Consider the following 14,667-nt stretch of genomic DNA (forward strand, 5'->3'; position numbering starts at 1 on the left):
TCATATCGTGAGTCCGTGGCTCGGTAGAGTAATTGTGTTGTTGCGTTGTTGTGTTATAGAAAGCAGACTCGGAGACCAGGCGGAGTGGGTCCGGTTTCGGTCGGCTATCCACGGCGGTGCTGTCACTGCAGGGCGTCTTGGCCTCCGCTATCGGCCTCCGATCGAATGACTGACGACTGTACAGACTAAGCATCACGGAGAGCTAAGGAAGGGTTAAGGAACATGTGCAGGCGAATGTGATTATGAGAGGTAACATGATCCTTAGTATAGGTTGGCGTGATTTACTTAGTGTATAGTTTGAGTATCAAAATAGCAAGGTAGAGAGGAAAGCCAGCTAGGTGCAGCGAGTGAGGAGGAGCGAGCCCCGCGAATGAAATCATGCATCCAAAGAAGATCCCCCGCCATCGGACCAGCTGAAAAAAATCAACTGTTTGGACCTGGACGAGTGACTCACGATTCTTTGAAATCAGGCCTGGATTGCTGGCTTTAATTTGCTGCCATTCCATCTTCAACCTCTTGGTCTTTCCCTCGACCGTTTCTTCTGCACATACAATCCGCTTCTTTGTCTGCTTCTTCTCCCCGCGGTCACCTCACCGACCGCGTTCACAATCATGCCTATGTACGCTCCTATCCCTTACTCCAAATCGGCTCAAGAAACGACGCAGCTAACTCGGAAAAGGCTCAAAGACCCTTCCAAGAAATACAGGCCATTTAAGCCTCTCAACCTGCCCAATCGTCAATGGCCCGATAAGACTATCGACAAGCCTCCCCGGTGGCTGGCCACTGACCTGCGAGATGGAAACCAGAGTCTTCCCGATCCTATGGTATAGACTCTCTACAGTTTGTAACTCTTTCAATTGAAGGCTAACTAGATCCAGGATGGGGAGCAAAAACTCCGCTTCTTCAAGATGCTCGTCGAGATCGGCTACAAGGAAATCGAAGTCTCCTTCCCCTCCGCCTCTCAAATCGACTTCGACTTCACCCGTTCCCTCGTCGAGACGCCTGGCCTGACTCCCGACGATGTTTGGCTCCAGGTTCTCTCTCCCTGCCGTGAAGACCTGATCCGCCGCACAGTAGACTCCCTCAAGGGAGCGAAGAAGGCCATTCTACACATCTACCTCGCGACGAGTCCGTGTTTCCGACGAATCGTTTTCAACATGGACAAGCAGAAGAGTCTGGAAATGGCCGTCCGCTGCACAAAGTACGCGCGATCGATTACGAAAGACGACCCTTCGCAGGCAGGTACCGAATGGCAGTTCGAGTTCTCCCCCGAGACATTCTCCGACACCGAGCCCGAATTCGCGGCGGAGGTCTGCGAGGCTGTCAAGGCCGCCTGGGAGCCCACCGAGGAAGTCCCCATCATTTTCAACCTTCCCGCCACAGTCGAGATGACCACGCCCAATGTTTTCGCCGATCAGATCGAGTTCTTCTGCCGGAATGTCTCGGAACGGGCAAGGTACGTCGTCTCCGTTCATCCTCACAATGACCGTGGTTGCGCCATTGCGGCTGCCGAGTTGGCTCAAATGGCGGGTGCTCAGCGAGTCGAGGGTACCCTGTTTGGCAACGGCGAGCGAACTGGTAACGTTGATCTTGTCACTCTCGCTCTGAACCTGTACACACAAGGTATCTCTCCGAAGGTCGACTTTTCAGATATCAATGCCGTCATCAAGGTCGTTGAGGAAAGCAACAAGATTCCCGTTAATGAACGCTGGCCGTACGGTGGTCAGTTGGTTGTCTGCGCCTTCAGCGGAAGTCACCAGGATGCCATCAAGAAGGGATTCAAACTCCGCGAGGACGCCGGCGCCGGCGACGATCTCAAATGGGAAATCCCCTACCTCCCCCTCGATCCTCAAGATATTGGACGAACCTACGAGGCAGTTATCCGTGTCAACTCACAAAGCGGCAAGGGTGGGGCTGCCTGGGTTATTCTGCGCACGCTGGAGCTGGATCTCCCCCGCGCACTCCAAGTCGAATTCAGCAAGATCGTGCAAAAGCAAACAGAAGAAGTCAACCGTGAGCTGCGACCCAGCGAAATCGTCACCCTTTTCGAAGAGGCCTACCACCTCAAGTCCAACCCCCGCTTCAACCTGGTCGACTACAACATCACCACAGACCGCTCGCAGTCCCCCGCCCCGCCAGAGCCCGGCAAGGCGCTCAACACCAAGAACCTCAAGCGTCGCTTCACCGGTATCGTCGAGATCGACGGTCTTCAGCACGCCATCACCGGTGTCGGAAACGGTGCTCTTTCTTCCCTTGCCAACGCCCTGGCAACTCTTGGCATCGATCTCGACGTTGTCGACTACAAGGAGCACTCGATTGGTGGCCAAGTGCAAGGCAAGGGTCGCGACGTCAAGGCTGCCACATACATCCACTGCAGTGCCGCCGGTAGCAAGCAGCAAGTGTGGGGTGTGGGTATCCACCAGGATGTTGTCCAAGCCTCTTTGATTGCCCTCTTGAGCGCCGCCAGCTCTGTAAGTCTTCTGCCTTCTCTATTCATGCTATTGTATCATACTAACAACCGCCAGTTCCTCACCAGCCGCGCTGGTTCCCCCGCTCCATTCCGCCCTATGCGCTCCAATACCCTCACGGACGAAGACCTCCAGGCCCTCGAGCTCCTCACCGGCTCCAACGACGCCGGTGCGAAGGTGGCCCAAGCGTCCAATGGCGAGCCCGTCCCTGCGAAGCCCACAGTAGACCTGGAGGCCCTGACGCAACAGGCGGCCAGTCAGTAATGACAACATAGTCTTGCTTTTTACCAAGTCTTTGCCATATTCTTGCAATTTGGGGTAGCGTTAATTGAGTAAGACAAAAGTATATTCATGACCAATATACCAATATGATGACTGCATCGATCACACATTCTAGTAGACAACATGATTTCATCGTCTTCTCACATCTCTTCGGCTGTTCGCAATAGGTTGTAAGATAGAAATGTCCCGTGTGGTTTGTCCCCAACTGAATCCCATGCCCCAGATCTGTTCCCCTGGTGAAAGCGACTCTCCTTTCTTCTGCCTCGTCCTCACCAAATCCCACCAAGCCTTTGATCAAATAACCACCACCTTTATCATTTACTACAACATATCCATCAGCCCTTTTTTTCCTCCTGTAACCCCCTCCACAATCAAAGCACCCAACCTTTCCCGAATCAACACTCCAATCCATCCCAACCCAACTCAATAAACCCCTTTCAATCCCCAATCCCAAGCCCACCCCCAAACCTAGGTAGACCTAAACCCCACAACACCACTCAATAGCATAAATCGGGTCGTCAAAACGAGCCTCCCTAACAGCCCTACACTTTCCATAATTGCTCCCATTAACACTAACACTAACACTCTTAACATCCTTCTTCCCTCCAACCCCCACCCCCACAATTCACACTCGCGCCGCCGCTCCAACTGCCGCAGAAGTTGCCGTCGCCCATCGCGACTCCGCCGGCTTATGGGCGTGTGGAGAGGACACCGCATGCGCTGTTGATTATCAATGAGGCGGAGGCGGAGGTTCCGAGGGCAGCATTGCCGGGGGTGCAGATGCTTTGGGCGGTTGTTATCGCGGCGAGGGTGAGACAAAGGAGGGGTTTGAGGTGCATTTTTTGAAGGTGGTGGTGGTTTGGTTTTTTTTGGGGGTTCGAATTGGATCAAGAATAGAGGTCGACAGATACAAGATGTTGAGGTCGCGGGGTTTTATAGCATCTCTCAAGTAGTCCGCAGACTCAACAAGTAGGTGGAAGAGGAAGGCAGGTATGTATTAGGGCTTGCCGCTTTAGATTGTTATGTATGTGGTACAGATTATTGTACAGATTATTGTAGCAATAGTACACTGCCGGCATTAAGCACTTCAAGAATTCAACGTTCGGGATTGCATTCATTGGATAAAACCGTACTGTGGCTTTTAGAGGCTCTTTGAACTTGCCGAGTTCAATCTTACGCCTTTGCTGATATCCGGCTCTTTCTTTGTGTCACCTCCTTCCTGGAATCCTGAAATCTTGGAATCCTTTCGTACGGCAAGGGATCTGCATCCGGTCCAGCAGAGATGATCCCTATTCTTTAGATCCGTCTACTTAGTACTTGGCGATGTGGAGAGGTATAAATGGATATGCCGTTAATATTGTCAAGGTTCTGCCGATCCATTCAAAGCAATCCAGAGTCAGACTGGATAATATTGTCCTCGACCTGTCGTTCCCTTCTCCAATACCCATTTCCTAGCCCTAGGACTGTTCTGTCTAGAGACCCCCATTCTCATCATCCACTTCGCACCCATCAATCAGAGATCTCATCCTTCCTACCGCCAAACAACCAGCGCCTCCCCCTCCCACCTCTTAAGCCTTTACTCTGAACAACACCACTGAATCGCATACCCCGGCGTCACATAACAAACCTCGTTAACACGCACACAAGTCCCGTACTCCCCATCCGGGGTATTGACACTCTCAACAGTGCCCTCTACCCCATTCAGGCAATCCACTTCCGACCCCCCATTGTACAACCCACATAGCTCGCCGTGTCCGACCCGGGAGTCGATCAGCCCGCAGGTGTTGTTGACAATTAGGGAGTATGTGCTTGTTGCTGTGTCTGGGGCGATTCCGACTCCGATTGAGCCGGGGGTGCAGATGTTTTGACCGAGGGCGGTGGTCGTGAGGGCAAGGAGGGCAGTTTTTGGGGAGAGTTTGAGGAGCATTTTCATGTTTTGGCTACGAGGTTGGTGTATGGTTTCGCTTTGGAGGTTCTGTGTAAAATTGTTGTAAGATATAGATTGTAGACTGGACTGTAGATCAGACGGTGGTGATCGATTCGGGTTGAAGGTCCCTCTTGTAGACCATTATATAGTCCAAGATAAGGTAAGCTCATTCGTACATTCGTATTCAGATAGCCCATGAAGCCTCATTCGAAGATACAAGATGCTGGCCTCGTATTCAGTGCTACTGCAGTTGGTCAGGTCGCAGGATATTTATGGACGTCTCGTATTCCTCACACGGTCAGACAGTCAGCGGGCTCGTAAGTCCAGTCAGTGAGAAGGGTTCGCTAGAGATGTGATGTCACCTTACAGATTGGCGCTGGATATTCGCCGTGCTGGGTAGCTGATTGACTGGCAATGTGAGACAGCGTTTCTTGGTGTTTCAATTTTTCAAGCAATGTTTTGCTGCCCGACTAAGGGCTGAGCTTTCTTTTACTCGACTCTCGTGGTGGTCTATACGAAATCTGTAGGCCAAACTCCCAGACATGTCGCTTCAGTACATGGCCCATGAGGTCGCCAACAGCGGCAGGACTTCTGACATTGCTAGGTACCTGGGTACTGTTGGATATGTAAGCGGTAACGATCGTATGAGCGGCCGTAGTCCTTCGCTGCAACTAAATAGGTATAACAACGAATAGGATAGAGCCCTGGGCGAGATTATAGTGGTCTGTATTCACTAGCTGATCCGATCTGACTATCGTTAAGAGCAGTTAACAGTAATGAGGAAGAAGACCCTATGAGAGGCGATTCACTAATGGGGAGGCGCACTTCGCTTAGGTACCTACCTACTCACCTACAGTACTTACGGTACCTGAATCTTCTAGAGCGGGAGACTCCTACCCTTTCCTAATTCCAATCCTCCACAGCCAAACGATAGCAGGCAACTTTCGCCCTGGTTGAACACAGCGTCGGCACAATAGATCGGACTAACTATTCTGTCTTTTGTTCCAGAAAGCGCCGTTCGTCCGACTATTCATGCATGCACGCACGTCATTTGTGGCTTGCGTCTTATGATGGCTACTATGCGGGGGTGATGAACCATGACGAACCTACCACTACGCTTGACCCGGAAGGACACGGTTCCTGGGTGGAATCGTCCGATATCTGCTAGGGCGCTGTTCCTGCGGCCGGACTCTCGGCGGAGATGGCGCGGATTTCGCGTCGTTGGGGTTCCGCACGTCTTTAGAGCGGGCGTAAAGGTATACACCTGCAGACTCGGATTTTCGATCTGGATTGTCTATCTATCTAACATCTTGTTATTAGAGAAAGACATGCGTACTTCATACAACTACTCTTCAGCACGGTACACAACTTTCTTCGGGCGGGAATTAGGGCTAAGACACGGGCCGCCACGCGTCGCCAAGCAGACTGAATGCATCCGAGACACCTCCCCCGAGCCCGAGCTGGTGTGCGTAATAGATGCCCTTTTTTTTTTTTTTTTTTTTTAATCTATACGTCGGTTGCATGAACGGCTGTATGGCAACTGCCACCCTCGATACGGGTAAATATGCCCTGCCCTGCAGATTCCCCGGGCGAGAGGAAAGCACTGTAGGATGCAGAACATAAATAACCTGTGAACTCAGACCATCTCATCTAAACCAGCAGCTCAGATTGAACGGACTCAAGCAAAGTCAAACACATTACAGCAATAATGAAAGCCCTCCAAGCAGTTACTGGAGCAACAGCAGTGCTCTCATTCTTGACACTCGCGCACGCCACCCGTCCCCTCGAAAACCTAGGCCGGGGCGTCGTCGCAGTCCGCGCAAGCGAAGACAGCGTCCTGGTAACCTGGCGTCTTCTCGGTCTCGACTCATCCGACATCGGGTTCGACGTCTACCGCTCAGCTGACGATGGCGATGCCGAAAAGCTCAACGACGAAACCCTAACCTCATCCACGGGAACAAACTTCCTCGACGAGGCAGCGGACCCTTCAACCGACAACACCTATTTCATCCGCACCGTGGTCGACGGCGAAGATGGCGATGATAGCGACTCGTTCACTCTTCCCGCGGACAACGGCATCGAACCCGCTATCCGGATCGATATCAGCGAGAGCGGCAATACGGGAGCAATCAAGTACGTTTGGGTCGGCGATTTAACCGGCGACGGGGAGTACGATTTCGTTCTTGATCGCACAACCGAGGAAAAGCAGGGTATTGAAGCGTACGCGCGTAACGGGACACTCCTCTGGGAAATCGACCTCGGACCAAACAGCGAGAACCAGGATAATATTGAGCCGGAAAGTACGGCCATCAGTATCGGGAACTGGGACGGGGTAACGGTTTATGATTTCGACGGCGACGGGTACGCGGAGGTTGCGGTGAGGCTTGCGAATGGGGTTGTTCTTGGGGATGGGAGTGAGTTTAGTGAGGGGGGGAATGACGATGAGCAGTGGATTGGGATTGTGGATGGGCGGACTGGTGCGCTGAGGGGGAGTTCGAAGTTGCCAGCGGATTTCATCGAGGATGGCCCGCTCGCTGCCCGGTATGGAGTTGGGTATCTGGACGGGGAGAGACCGTACCTAGTGGGCTTCTTCAAGAACAGACAACCCGACCAGGGCGATTTCAACCGGGTGTATGGGGCGTGGACGTTCGACGGAGAGTCCGTCACGGAGGAATGGATCACTCTCGGCGACGCACTGGTTGGATCAGACGGACACAACACACGCATCCTCGACGTAGACGGCGACGGGAACGACGACGTCGTCGAGATCGGATTCGTGCTGAATGGTCCCGACGGATCAATTCTCTACACGATGCCTGACCCCATCGTCCACGGTGACCGCTACTACATCGGTAAGCTGGACCCCGAGCGCGATGGATTACAGGGCTACGGCATCCAGCAGGACAACGAGGAGCTGCTGATGGAGTACGACTACGACGCTTCGGACGGGAGTCTGTTATGGACTCACTATGGCAGTGAAGTCGGTGACGTTGGACGCGGTCTTGCAGCAGATATTGACCCCCGGTTTGCGGGGAGCGAGGTCTGGTCTTTCCAGGGCATTTATAACGCAGCTACGAACGAGACAACGGGCGACGACACGGACCTTGCTCCCTGGCCGCAGATGAGCATCTGGTGGGATGGCGACGACCTCGCGGAGCTGTACAACGACGGCAAGCTCGAGAAATGGGACTGGGAGAATCCCACTGATAGTGGGAGTCTGCCGCGCCTTTTCAGAGTGTCCGACTACGGTGCGAAGAATCCGAATAACTATAACCCGGCCTTTTTGGGTGATATTCTCGGTGACTGGCGCGAGGAGATTGTCCTGGTGAATGATGATTATACGGAGCTGATTATCCTTACGACGGACCAGGTTACCGAGCGAAGACTCTACACGCTGGCTCATAACCCGGCGTATCGGAACTCCATGACCCTTAAGGGATATATGCAGAGTCATAGCCTGGATTACTTCCTTGGTCAGGATATGGAGACCCCGGCGCAGCCGGATATCAGTTATGTTGGGGCGTAGGTGGGATGAATAAGGAGGGTCTTGTGTATGAACAGTATATTGGCAAGGGGTATGTATGTATGTATGTACAGAGCAAGCAGGGGGGGAATGACAACGACAGAGAATATGATGACGAAGATCAATTTTGAACCACAGGGCTGAGGGCTTATGCAGGGGCGTAAGAGTAGGTAAGAGACAGTAAGGGTTTCATCAGGCTATGCAATCAGAGATCAGGGAAAGAAGCAAAATAGTTAAAATTAGCCAACATATTAATTTGTTAGTATTCAAAGGTAGTCCTTGCGAACTCCTTGGCCATGACCTTGGTTGTCTGCATCAAACGCAGACTGGTACATCAGAGCTTCCTGCGGCCAGTCACCCGTCTCGTTGGGTATTCCTCCGGGCCGTGCTTGATACGAGTCGATCCGCTGAGGGAACTCGATGGGGCCTCCATTATTCGCAGGTTGTTCATGTCCTGACCCGGGACGGTAGGGAAGTGTCTCAGCAGGGATGCCCGACTGCGGAGTAGATGTAGTCTGACTAAAGTCACCAAAGTCGAAACTGAAATCGCGCCGGTGGCCCTTTGGAGCTTCGTTAGCAGGCGGGTCGCTCTCGAAGGGGACCTCTATTTGAGGTGACGGCTGAGGTAACGGCTGCGTCGGCGGCGCAGACGGCGGCTCCGTGATTTGCATCTGCGGCACCTCGGGGATCGTGGCGGGCGAGCTGTTGACGAGTGTCAGAGACGGCTCTGCGGCCTCTAGCAGCGGTGGGGCGGCAGCTAGAGCCGGAGAGCGAGGCGGGATATCATCCGGCACGATAGTCGACCGTCGAGCGCTCTGGCCCATGATACTTCCAGCCTTGGAGCTCTTGCTGAAGCGGTGCTGAGACGCCGCGCCCAATCCGAAATCGCCGCCTTCGATCTCGCGGATACTGAACTGGGCGATTGTGCGGAGTTTGCGCGTTACCCAGGACGCTAGGACCTTGCCGCGTTGTTTCTCGCCGAGTCGAGAGCGCGGGAAGTCGCCGTATGACACGAATGCTACGATGTCGGCGACGACTTGGTGTTCGTTTAGGATGGCGTTGACAATGACGGGGACGAGGGAGGCGAGGTACGCCTTTCGTGTCACTTCGACCACAACCACGATCAGGCCTCCGGCTTGGAAGACGGCACTGCAAGGATTAGGAGGACTCTTTTAAAGAAGGGTCCGGGTACTTACACTCCGCCATTTACAATGTTGCGGTGGCACTTCTCCACGGAATTCTCAATATCCATGGGGAAGTGGTTCAGTCCATTGACCTCGAAAGTCTCGCCGATTCCTCCAAGTACGAAAAGCACCTGCATCTCCACCGGTTGACCTCCAGGTCCAATGGGCCTAGTAACAGTGTGAAGGAAACCCAGATCACCGGTCCGCACGAACGATACGTTAGGATCCCCATCTTCGATGCGGCCATCGAAACGCTCGAGATCGAATTCCTGCTTCGATCCGTAGAATGACTTGGCGCATGCATCTGACTGAAGCCAAATCTCCCCGTATTCACCCACTTGTGAGAGGGTGCAGGTTTCTGGGTTGACAATAGCGATTTGAGTGTTCACTGGAACCATACCAGAGTCTTGTAGCGCGAGTGCCGTGGGGTCGGTATCAGGATCCACCGACATGACAAGTCCACGGCGCAAAGCACGGAGATCCAACCACACTTCAACGGGTTCAATACACATGTAAGATCTTGTGACTACCATGGGGTTGAGGACATGGGAATACACTACGTTGATCGCTGTCCGATCAAGGTTGGCTCCGGCAAAGTGCAGGCGCACTTTTTGGTCTGCGAAACATTAGAAGGGGTCAATCAGCATAGTCGGGGCAACTTACAGATATCGACACGCGGTCGACCTTCGGCAGATATCATTAGGTTCTTAAGCTCTTCAAGTCGGAACCCCTTGCCAGGCATCGCACTGATAGCGTAGTCCAACATTTGGCTGGTTGCATATGTATCTTTGATCTTGTATCGAGAAAGAGCAAGGAAGAGGGTCATCGGGTTCTGGGCGAAATCAACAGGCGAGACAAGGTATGTTGGCGCTCCTGCTACAAGTTAAGGCTGATCATTCGTATGGACTCGTGCAGACTTACCAACGTAGATACCCATCAAGCAGGTATGGAGGAAACCAAGACCCAACGTACTCCGTACACTACCTAGAACAGGCCGAGAGCTAGTCATCTGGCATGTTTCTTTTTGTACCTTGCACATCCCCATTATGGTATCATGGCCAATTGAAACAGATATTCTGCGCTGATCTGGAGTCCAGTATGTCCAGACCATGGCGGGTCTATTCTCCTGCAGCCACGCCTCCTTCATGGTAAGCCCGAGATCTTTACATCCATGAGATTGTTTCGAGGGCTTAGCGGTGTTATAGATGGCCGGCACCCCAATCCTGAGCACCTGCGCGGATTGCTTGATGTGTTGTGAAACAAGCTTCTGCCGCATCACATGGTCAACATCATTGTTGACAATGATCGCTTTCACGTGGAAATCGCTAATGACATGGAGGAAGGCAGGAGCATCCTCGGAGAGGCGGTTCTGATCGATGGGGGCAACTGGTATTACAACCACACCCAAACAGAAGCAGGCATGGACTGCGTAGACGTAGTCTTCGGAATGAGTGTACATCAGGATCACATGGTCACCGGCTCGGAGTTTGACCTTGTTGCGTAAGTAGATCGCCACTGCTGCGACCTTGAGGTCGAATTTCTTCCAGGTAATGCCTTTTCCTTCCTTTCCGCGGCCGTCGATCGAACAGTAGGAGAGCTCTTCGGCTTGTCGAGATACCCGCCATTGCAGTAGGTCAACTATTGATGTGAAATTGTTCAAAGGTGTCGAGGTACGATCATCCATCACGACATCGCGGTAGTCCACTCCGGAATATTGCTTCTCTGGCATCTCCAACATGGCTTGTCTAGTTTCTGAGGCCATTGGCGACCAAATACCTCCAACAGGGTCAACACCAATGGGCAAATTCATCACGGACCGTCCAACGCCAAATTTGACATGAACACAGGGTAGAGTCCCAGCGTCAAAGTCCTTTCGACAAAGCATGTTACCAATCTCTTGTCTTCCATTCTTGGTAACCCGGGGGAGGGTGTTTGGGGCTGTAAGCATCACACAGTAGACCCTCAGATGATGTTCGTTGTACAAGACCTCCATACATCTTTCTGCAAGGGATTCGAGAAGCGCCGAATCCAGCTGCCGCGGAGGACCTCCAGATGTCGTCGGTGCCGTTGATGCCGCATACGACTCTAACACCACGATCGGAAGGTGCTCTTCGTTGACAAAAACATCAAAAGCTGTACAGTCATGAATCTTGGGAATGCTCTTCAGCGTGCTGACAACCAAATGTTGAACGAAAAAGTAGCGATGTTCTGTCGCCTGCTGTCCGTGCTCGACCCATTCCACCTTCTGGCGGATTCTGTCTTCGTAAAGACCTAGTACGAAGATCTTACCCTCAATCACACATCCGAGTAAGCCAGTCCTTAGGAATTCTGGCTCAACCAGAATAGGTGTCGGATTAGCTTCCTCGAATTTATAAGGTCGTGCGTGGAAAATGGCTTCTGTGTGTTTTGGTAGCGCCCAGAATCCACCGGAGAGAGAAGGTGAGTCAATCCAGATCTCGCCAACAACGTTGGGTGTACACAGCAAGTTAGTTTCGGGGTCGACGATCGCCAATGTCGCGTCAGGTATAGGATATCCAAAAGCTCCAACGCGAACAGCATTTGGCATAGTGTTCGCAAACTTTCTGGCATCGTCGCCCATGGCCAGCACCACAACCTCGTTGTTCTTCAACGCTTCTTTGTCAAGGAGCGCTTCACCAAGTTCGATTGTCCCTGGTTGTTCAGGAGCTGGAGCAGACGATCCACCACCTAGCAGACTACTCCCGAACCCGCGGTTTGTCCCGCTGTTTTCAGTCGCGTCGGGAGTTGTCGCTTCCTTCTTGACATCTTGATCTTCGATCGGGTCCATCTCATGCGTCAAGGGACATCCCATCCGCTCTTCACCTCCTAGCCAATCCCTTACACTGATCACCATGCCACCATGCTCAGGTAAACAAAGCATTGGCGCGACAATTTCGCGTGCTCTCGGGTTTCTCATCGGTCTAAGCCATCTGTCTGCGAGCACCTCATGGAACTCAGAGTCAACGGTAAGGGTATCAATCAGACAAAGTTTGACGCTGGAGAAGTTAGGTTCGGCGTTCTTCTTGAAGTGCCGGGTCGCCATAGGATCTTGTTGGTAATTGTAAGCAGTGATCTTCAGACCAGGGTAATCCGCGGCCATGACCGTCGCCCTGTATTTGGTAACCAGATGCGCGTAGAGACCTGGCGTTTCAACTGCTCGGTCCTCCAGCCAAACGGTTGTATGTCCACCATATGCTGTCAACAGCACGCCCAAGATCATACCAATGCCCTGCCGAGGATCCAGGTAACTAATGATAGTCTCACCACGGGATGTTTGTCTCGATGACGAAGGCACAGTCGCAAGCATGGCACTAAGACAAGCCATTTGGTGCATGATCGTTCGGTGGCTCATTACGACGCCACGCAAGTCTCCTGTTGGTGCACGTGAAAACTCGATATATGCCAGGTCCGGAACAATAAGCGGCGGTGTGTCGTCTTTCTTCTTTGGGTGCCAGCTACCGAATTCGTTGGTCTTCCACCATTCGACTCCTCTCGGCCAGTTAAGCTTCTGAGTAGTGATGTCTCGCTGGAAGCTTTTGAGGTTATTCTCCGTCGTCAAAGCCAGATGCGCCTGGGTCGACGTAAGGACAAGGTTGAGGCTTTGGTAATCATTAAGGCTGTTTATAGGCACAGCAACAACGCCGGCAATGAAACAGCCCAGTAACGCAACCGCAAACTCAATGATCTCAGAATCTCGATAAATGAGAGCAACCCGATCGCCGCGGTAGAGATTGCTCTTATCACGGATAACTTGCGCCACCTTCTCCGCACGACTTGCGAGTTTCTCCCATGTTATAGATGCGATTTCCTTGCCTTTCTGGTCCAAGACCCAGTATGCGGGTTGTTTCCCGCTAGTTCGAGCGCGGTGTCTGAGAACAGTTGGGATGTTGTCAAAGTTCGACATGGGCGTGTTCTTGTCATGCGGATCGTGCACAGCAAATGGAATATCACGAGGTTCAAGGGGCAGTAGGTGGTCGACAATAGCGCCTTGCGGAAGGTCAGAGGCGGGTATTAGTGGTGGCGCCATGTTCGCAGTTGGAGAGAATGCATCGGATTGAGAATAGCGATGGAATCCGCCGCCATAGCTGTCTCTATAATCTTCCTGTTGCTGGCCTGCAAAGTCATCGAAGTATCCTTGTTGTGACTCGAGCATTGTCGACTGTCGCGATACTCCGGGTGGTCCCATGTCGGGAACTACCATGTCGGAAACCATATCATAAGCTCCGGCCGGATCGTCCATGTGGTCATTGGGAGGAGCGGGGCTAAATGCATAATTTTGGCTAAGTAGAGTTGCTGTCCTCGAGTCTTGCTGTACATATACGGGAGGCGCAGGCTTAGGAAGGAAAAGGGAGTCATAGGAACCTGCCGAGGGCATTCGACCATGGTGGGACATCATAGTGCCATCCCCGTCAAACGGCGTCAATCCCTCGCCGCTACCGCTCTGCCCGTACCCGAAACTACCATTATTCTGTGCACTAGTAAAGGAGTAAGATGGTTTACCCGAGTCCGCAGTTGGCGGACGGATACTGAGGAGAGCTGGAGGACTTCTAACGGAGCTGGTCATCGACGTGGTAGGTTCGGCGGCACTGTTCGCATTGAAATCCAAGGCGCTCGATCCCAGGTACTGTGAAAGGAGAACTGTTCGCCGTTTCTGGTAGCTTCGAGGAGTTAGCTCAGCAATTCCACGATATATACGATCGCAGTGTATCATGAGGATGGCCATCGAGTAGAGCGCCTCAACGTGATCCCTCTTCCGCCATCTCCACGATTCCGCGCAGAACCGCTTACCCCTTCTCCGTAATGTCACCCTCCTAAGAAGATGAATTAGCAATGGCTCTGCGAGCTCCAGGTCGTTATTGGGCAGGTCACATAACGCACCTCCAATTCCTTATCCAGATCCCGCAAAGCGGACTGGAGCTGAGGGTGCTCCTCCGCCATCTTGTCGGTATCGCGGAATGTAACGAGGGGCTATGGTTCTAGTAGGAGTACACGCGGGGACGCGGTACCCTCATCGCAGGGTGGGTGAGCGACTTCCGTGAGACGCCTAGATGAAGAAGAATACTTCTCCAATCCGTCCAGGCTTGCGAATTCGAGGGACAAATGCAGTTGGGTGAAATCGCACGGCCTGTCTCTTCTCCGCGCCTAGAGCCACAGCGTCACCTGCCGGAGTGGCTAACCTCACCCCGAGCACGGGCCAATGACAGGAGGCCTCGGAAGAAATCACCGCCACACTCCGAGACATGTTTGAGACATGGCTGGCCTGAC

At 52.7% G+C, this 14,667-nt stretch overlaps 4 protein-coding genes across 4 annotated transcripts; 2 read left to right on the top strand and 2 right to left on the bottom strand.

Moving 5' to 3' along the window:
- Positions 1-329: 329 nt before the first annotated feature.
- Positions 330-2,854, top strand: BDV17DRAFT_249150 (2-isopropylmalate synthase). Its single transcript, XM_073756173.1, has 4 exons — positions 330-619; positions 680-824; positions 879-2,471; positions 2,526-2,854. The coding sequence occupies exons 1-4, from the start codon at positions 612-614 to the stop codon at positions 2,730-2,732; spliced, it is 1,953 nt and encodes a 650-aa protein (XP_073621227.1). The 5' UTR covers positions 330-611; the 3' UTR covers positions 2,733-2,854.
- A 1,406-nt stretch (positions 2,855-4,260) lies between these two features.
- BDV17DRAFT_249152 (uncharacterized protein) lies at positions 4,261-4,708 on the bottom strand. Its single transcript, XM_073756174.1, has one exon. It carries the CDS (start codon positions 4,681-4,683, stop codon positions 4,327-4,329), a length of 357 nt encoding a protein of 118 aa, XP_073621228.1. The 5' UTR covers positions 4,684-4,708; the 3' UTR covers positions 4,261-4,326.
- A 1,677-nt stretch (positions 4,709-6,385) lies between these two features.
- On the top strand, positions 6,386-8,203 carry BDV17DRAFT_286111 (uncharacterized protein; the record flags this gene model as incomplete). The annotated part of the gene is made up of 1 exon (XM_073760838.1): positions 6,386-8,203. One exon carries the CDS (start codon positions 6,386-6,388, stop codon positions 8,201-8,203), a length of 1,818 nt encoding a protein of 605 aa, XP_073621229.1.
- On the bottom strand, positions 8,169-14,508 carry BDV17DRAFT_249160 (putative AMP binding domain protein). Its single transcript, XM_073756175.1, has 6 exons — positions 14,281-14,508; positions 14,191-14,213; positions 10,306-14,060; positions 10,048-10,257; positions 9,397-10,000; positions 8,169-9,349 (listed from the first exon to the last, which is right to left on the bottom strand). The coding sequence occupies exons 1-6, from the start codon at positions 14,338-14,340 to the stop codon at positions 8,467-8,469; spliced, it is 5,535 nt and encodes a 1,844-aa protein (XP_073621230.1). The 5' UTR covers positions 14,341-14,508; the 3' UTR covers positions 8,169-8,466.
- Positions 14,509-14,667: the final 159 nt, after the last annotated feature.

The sequence above is a fragment of the Aspergillus undulatus genome (assembly GCF_047715775.1).
Source record: "Aspergillus undulatus strain CBS 261.88 unplaced genomic scaffold BDV17scaffold_1, whole genome shotgun sequence".
Taxonomy (NCBI): Eukaryota; Fungi; Ascomycota; class Eurotiomycetes; order Eurotiales; family Aspergillaceae; genus Aspergillus; species Aspergillus undulatus.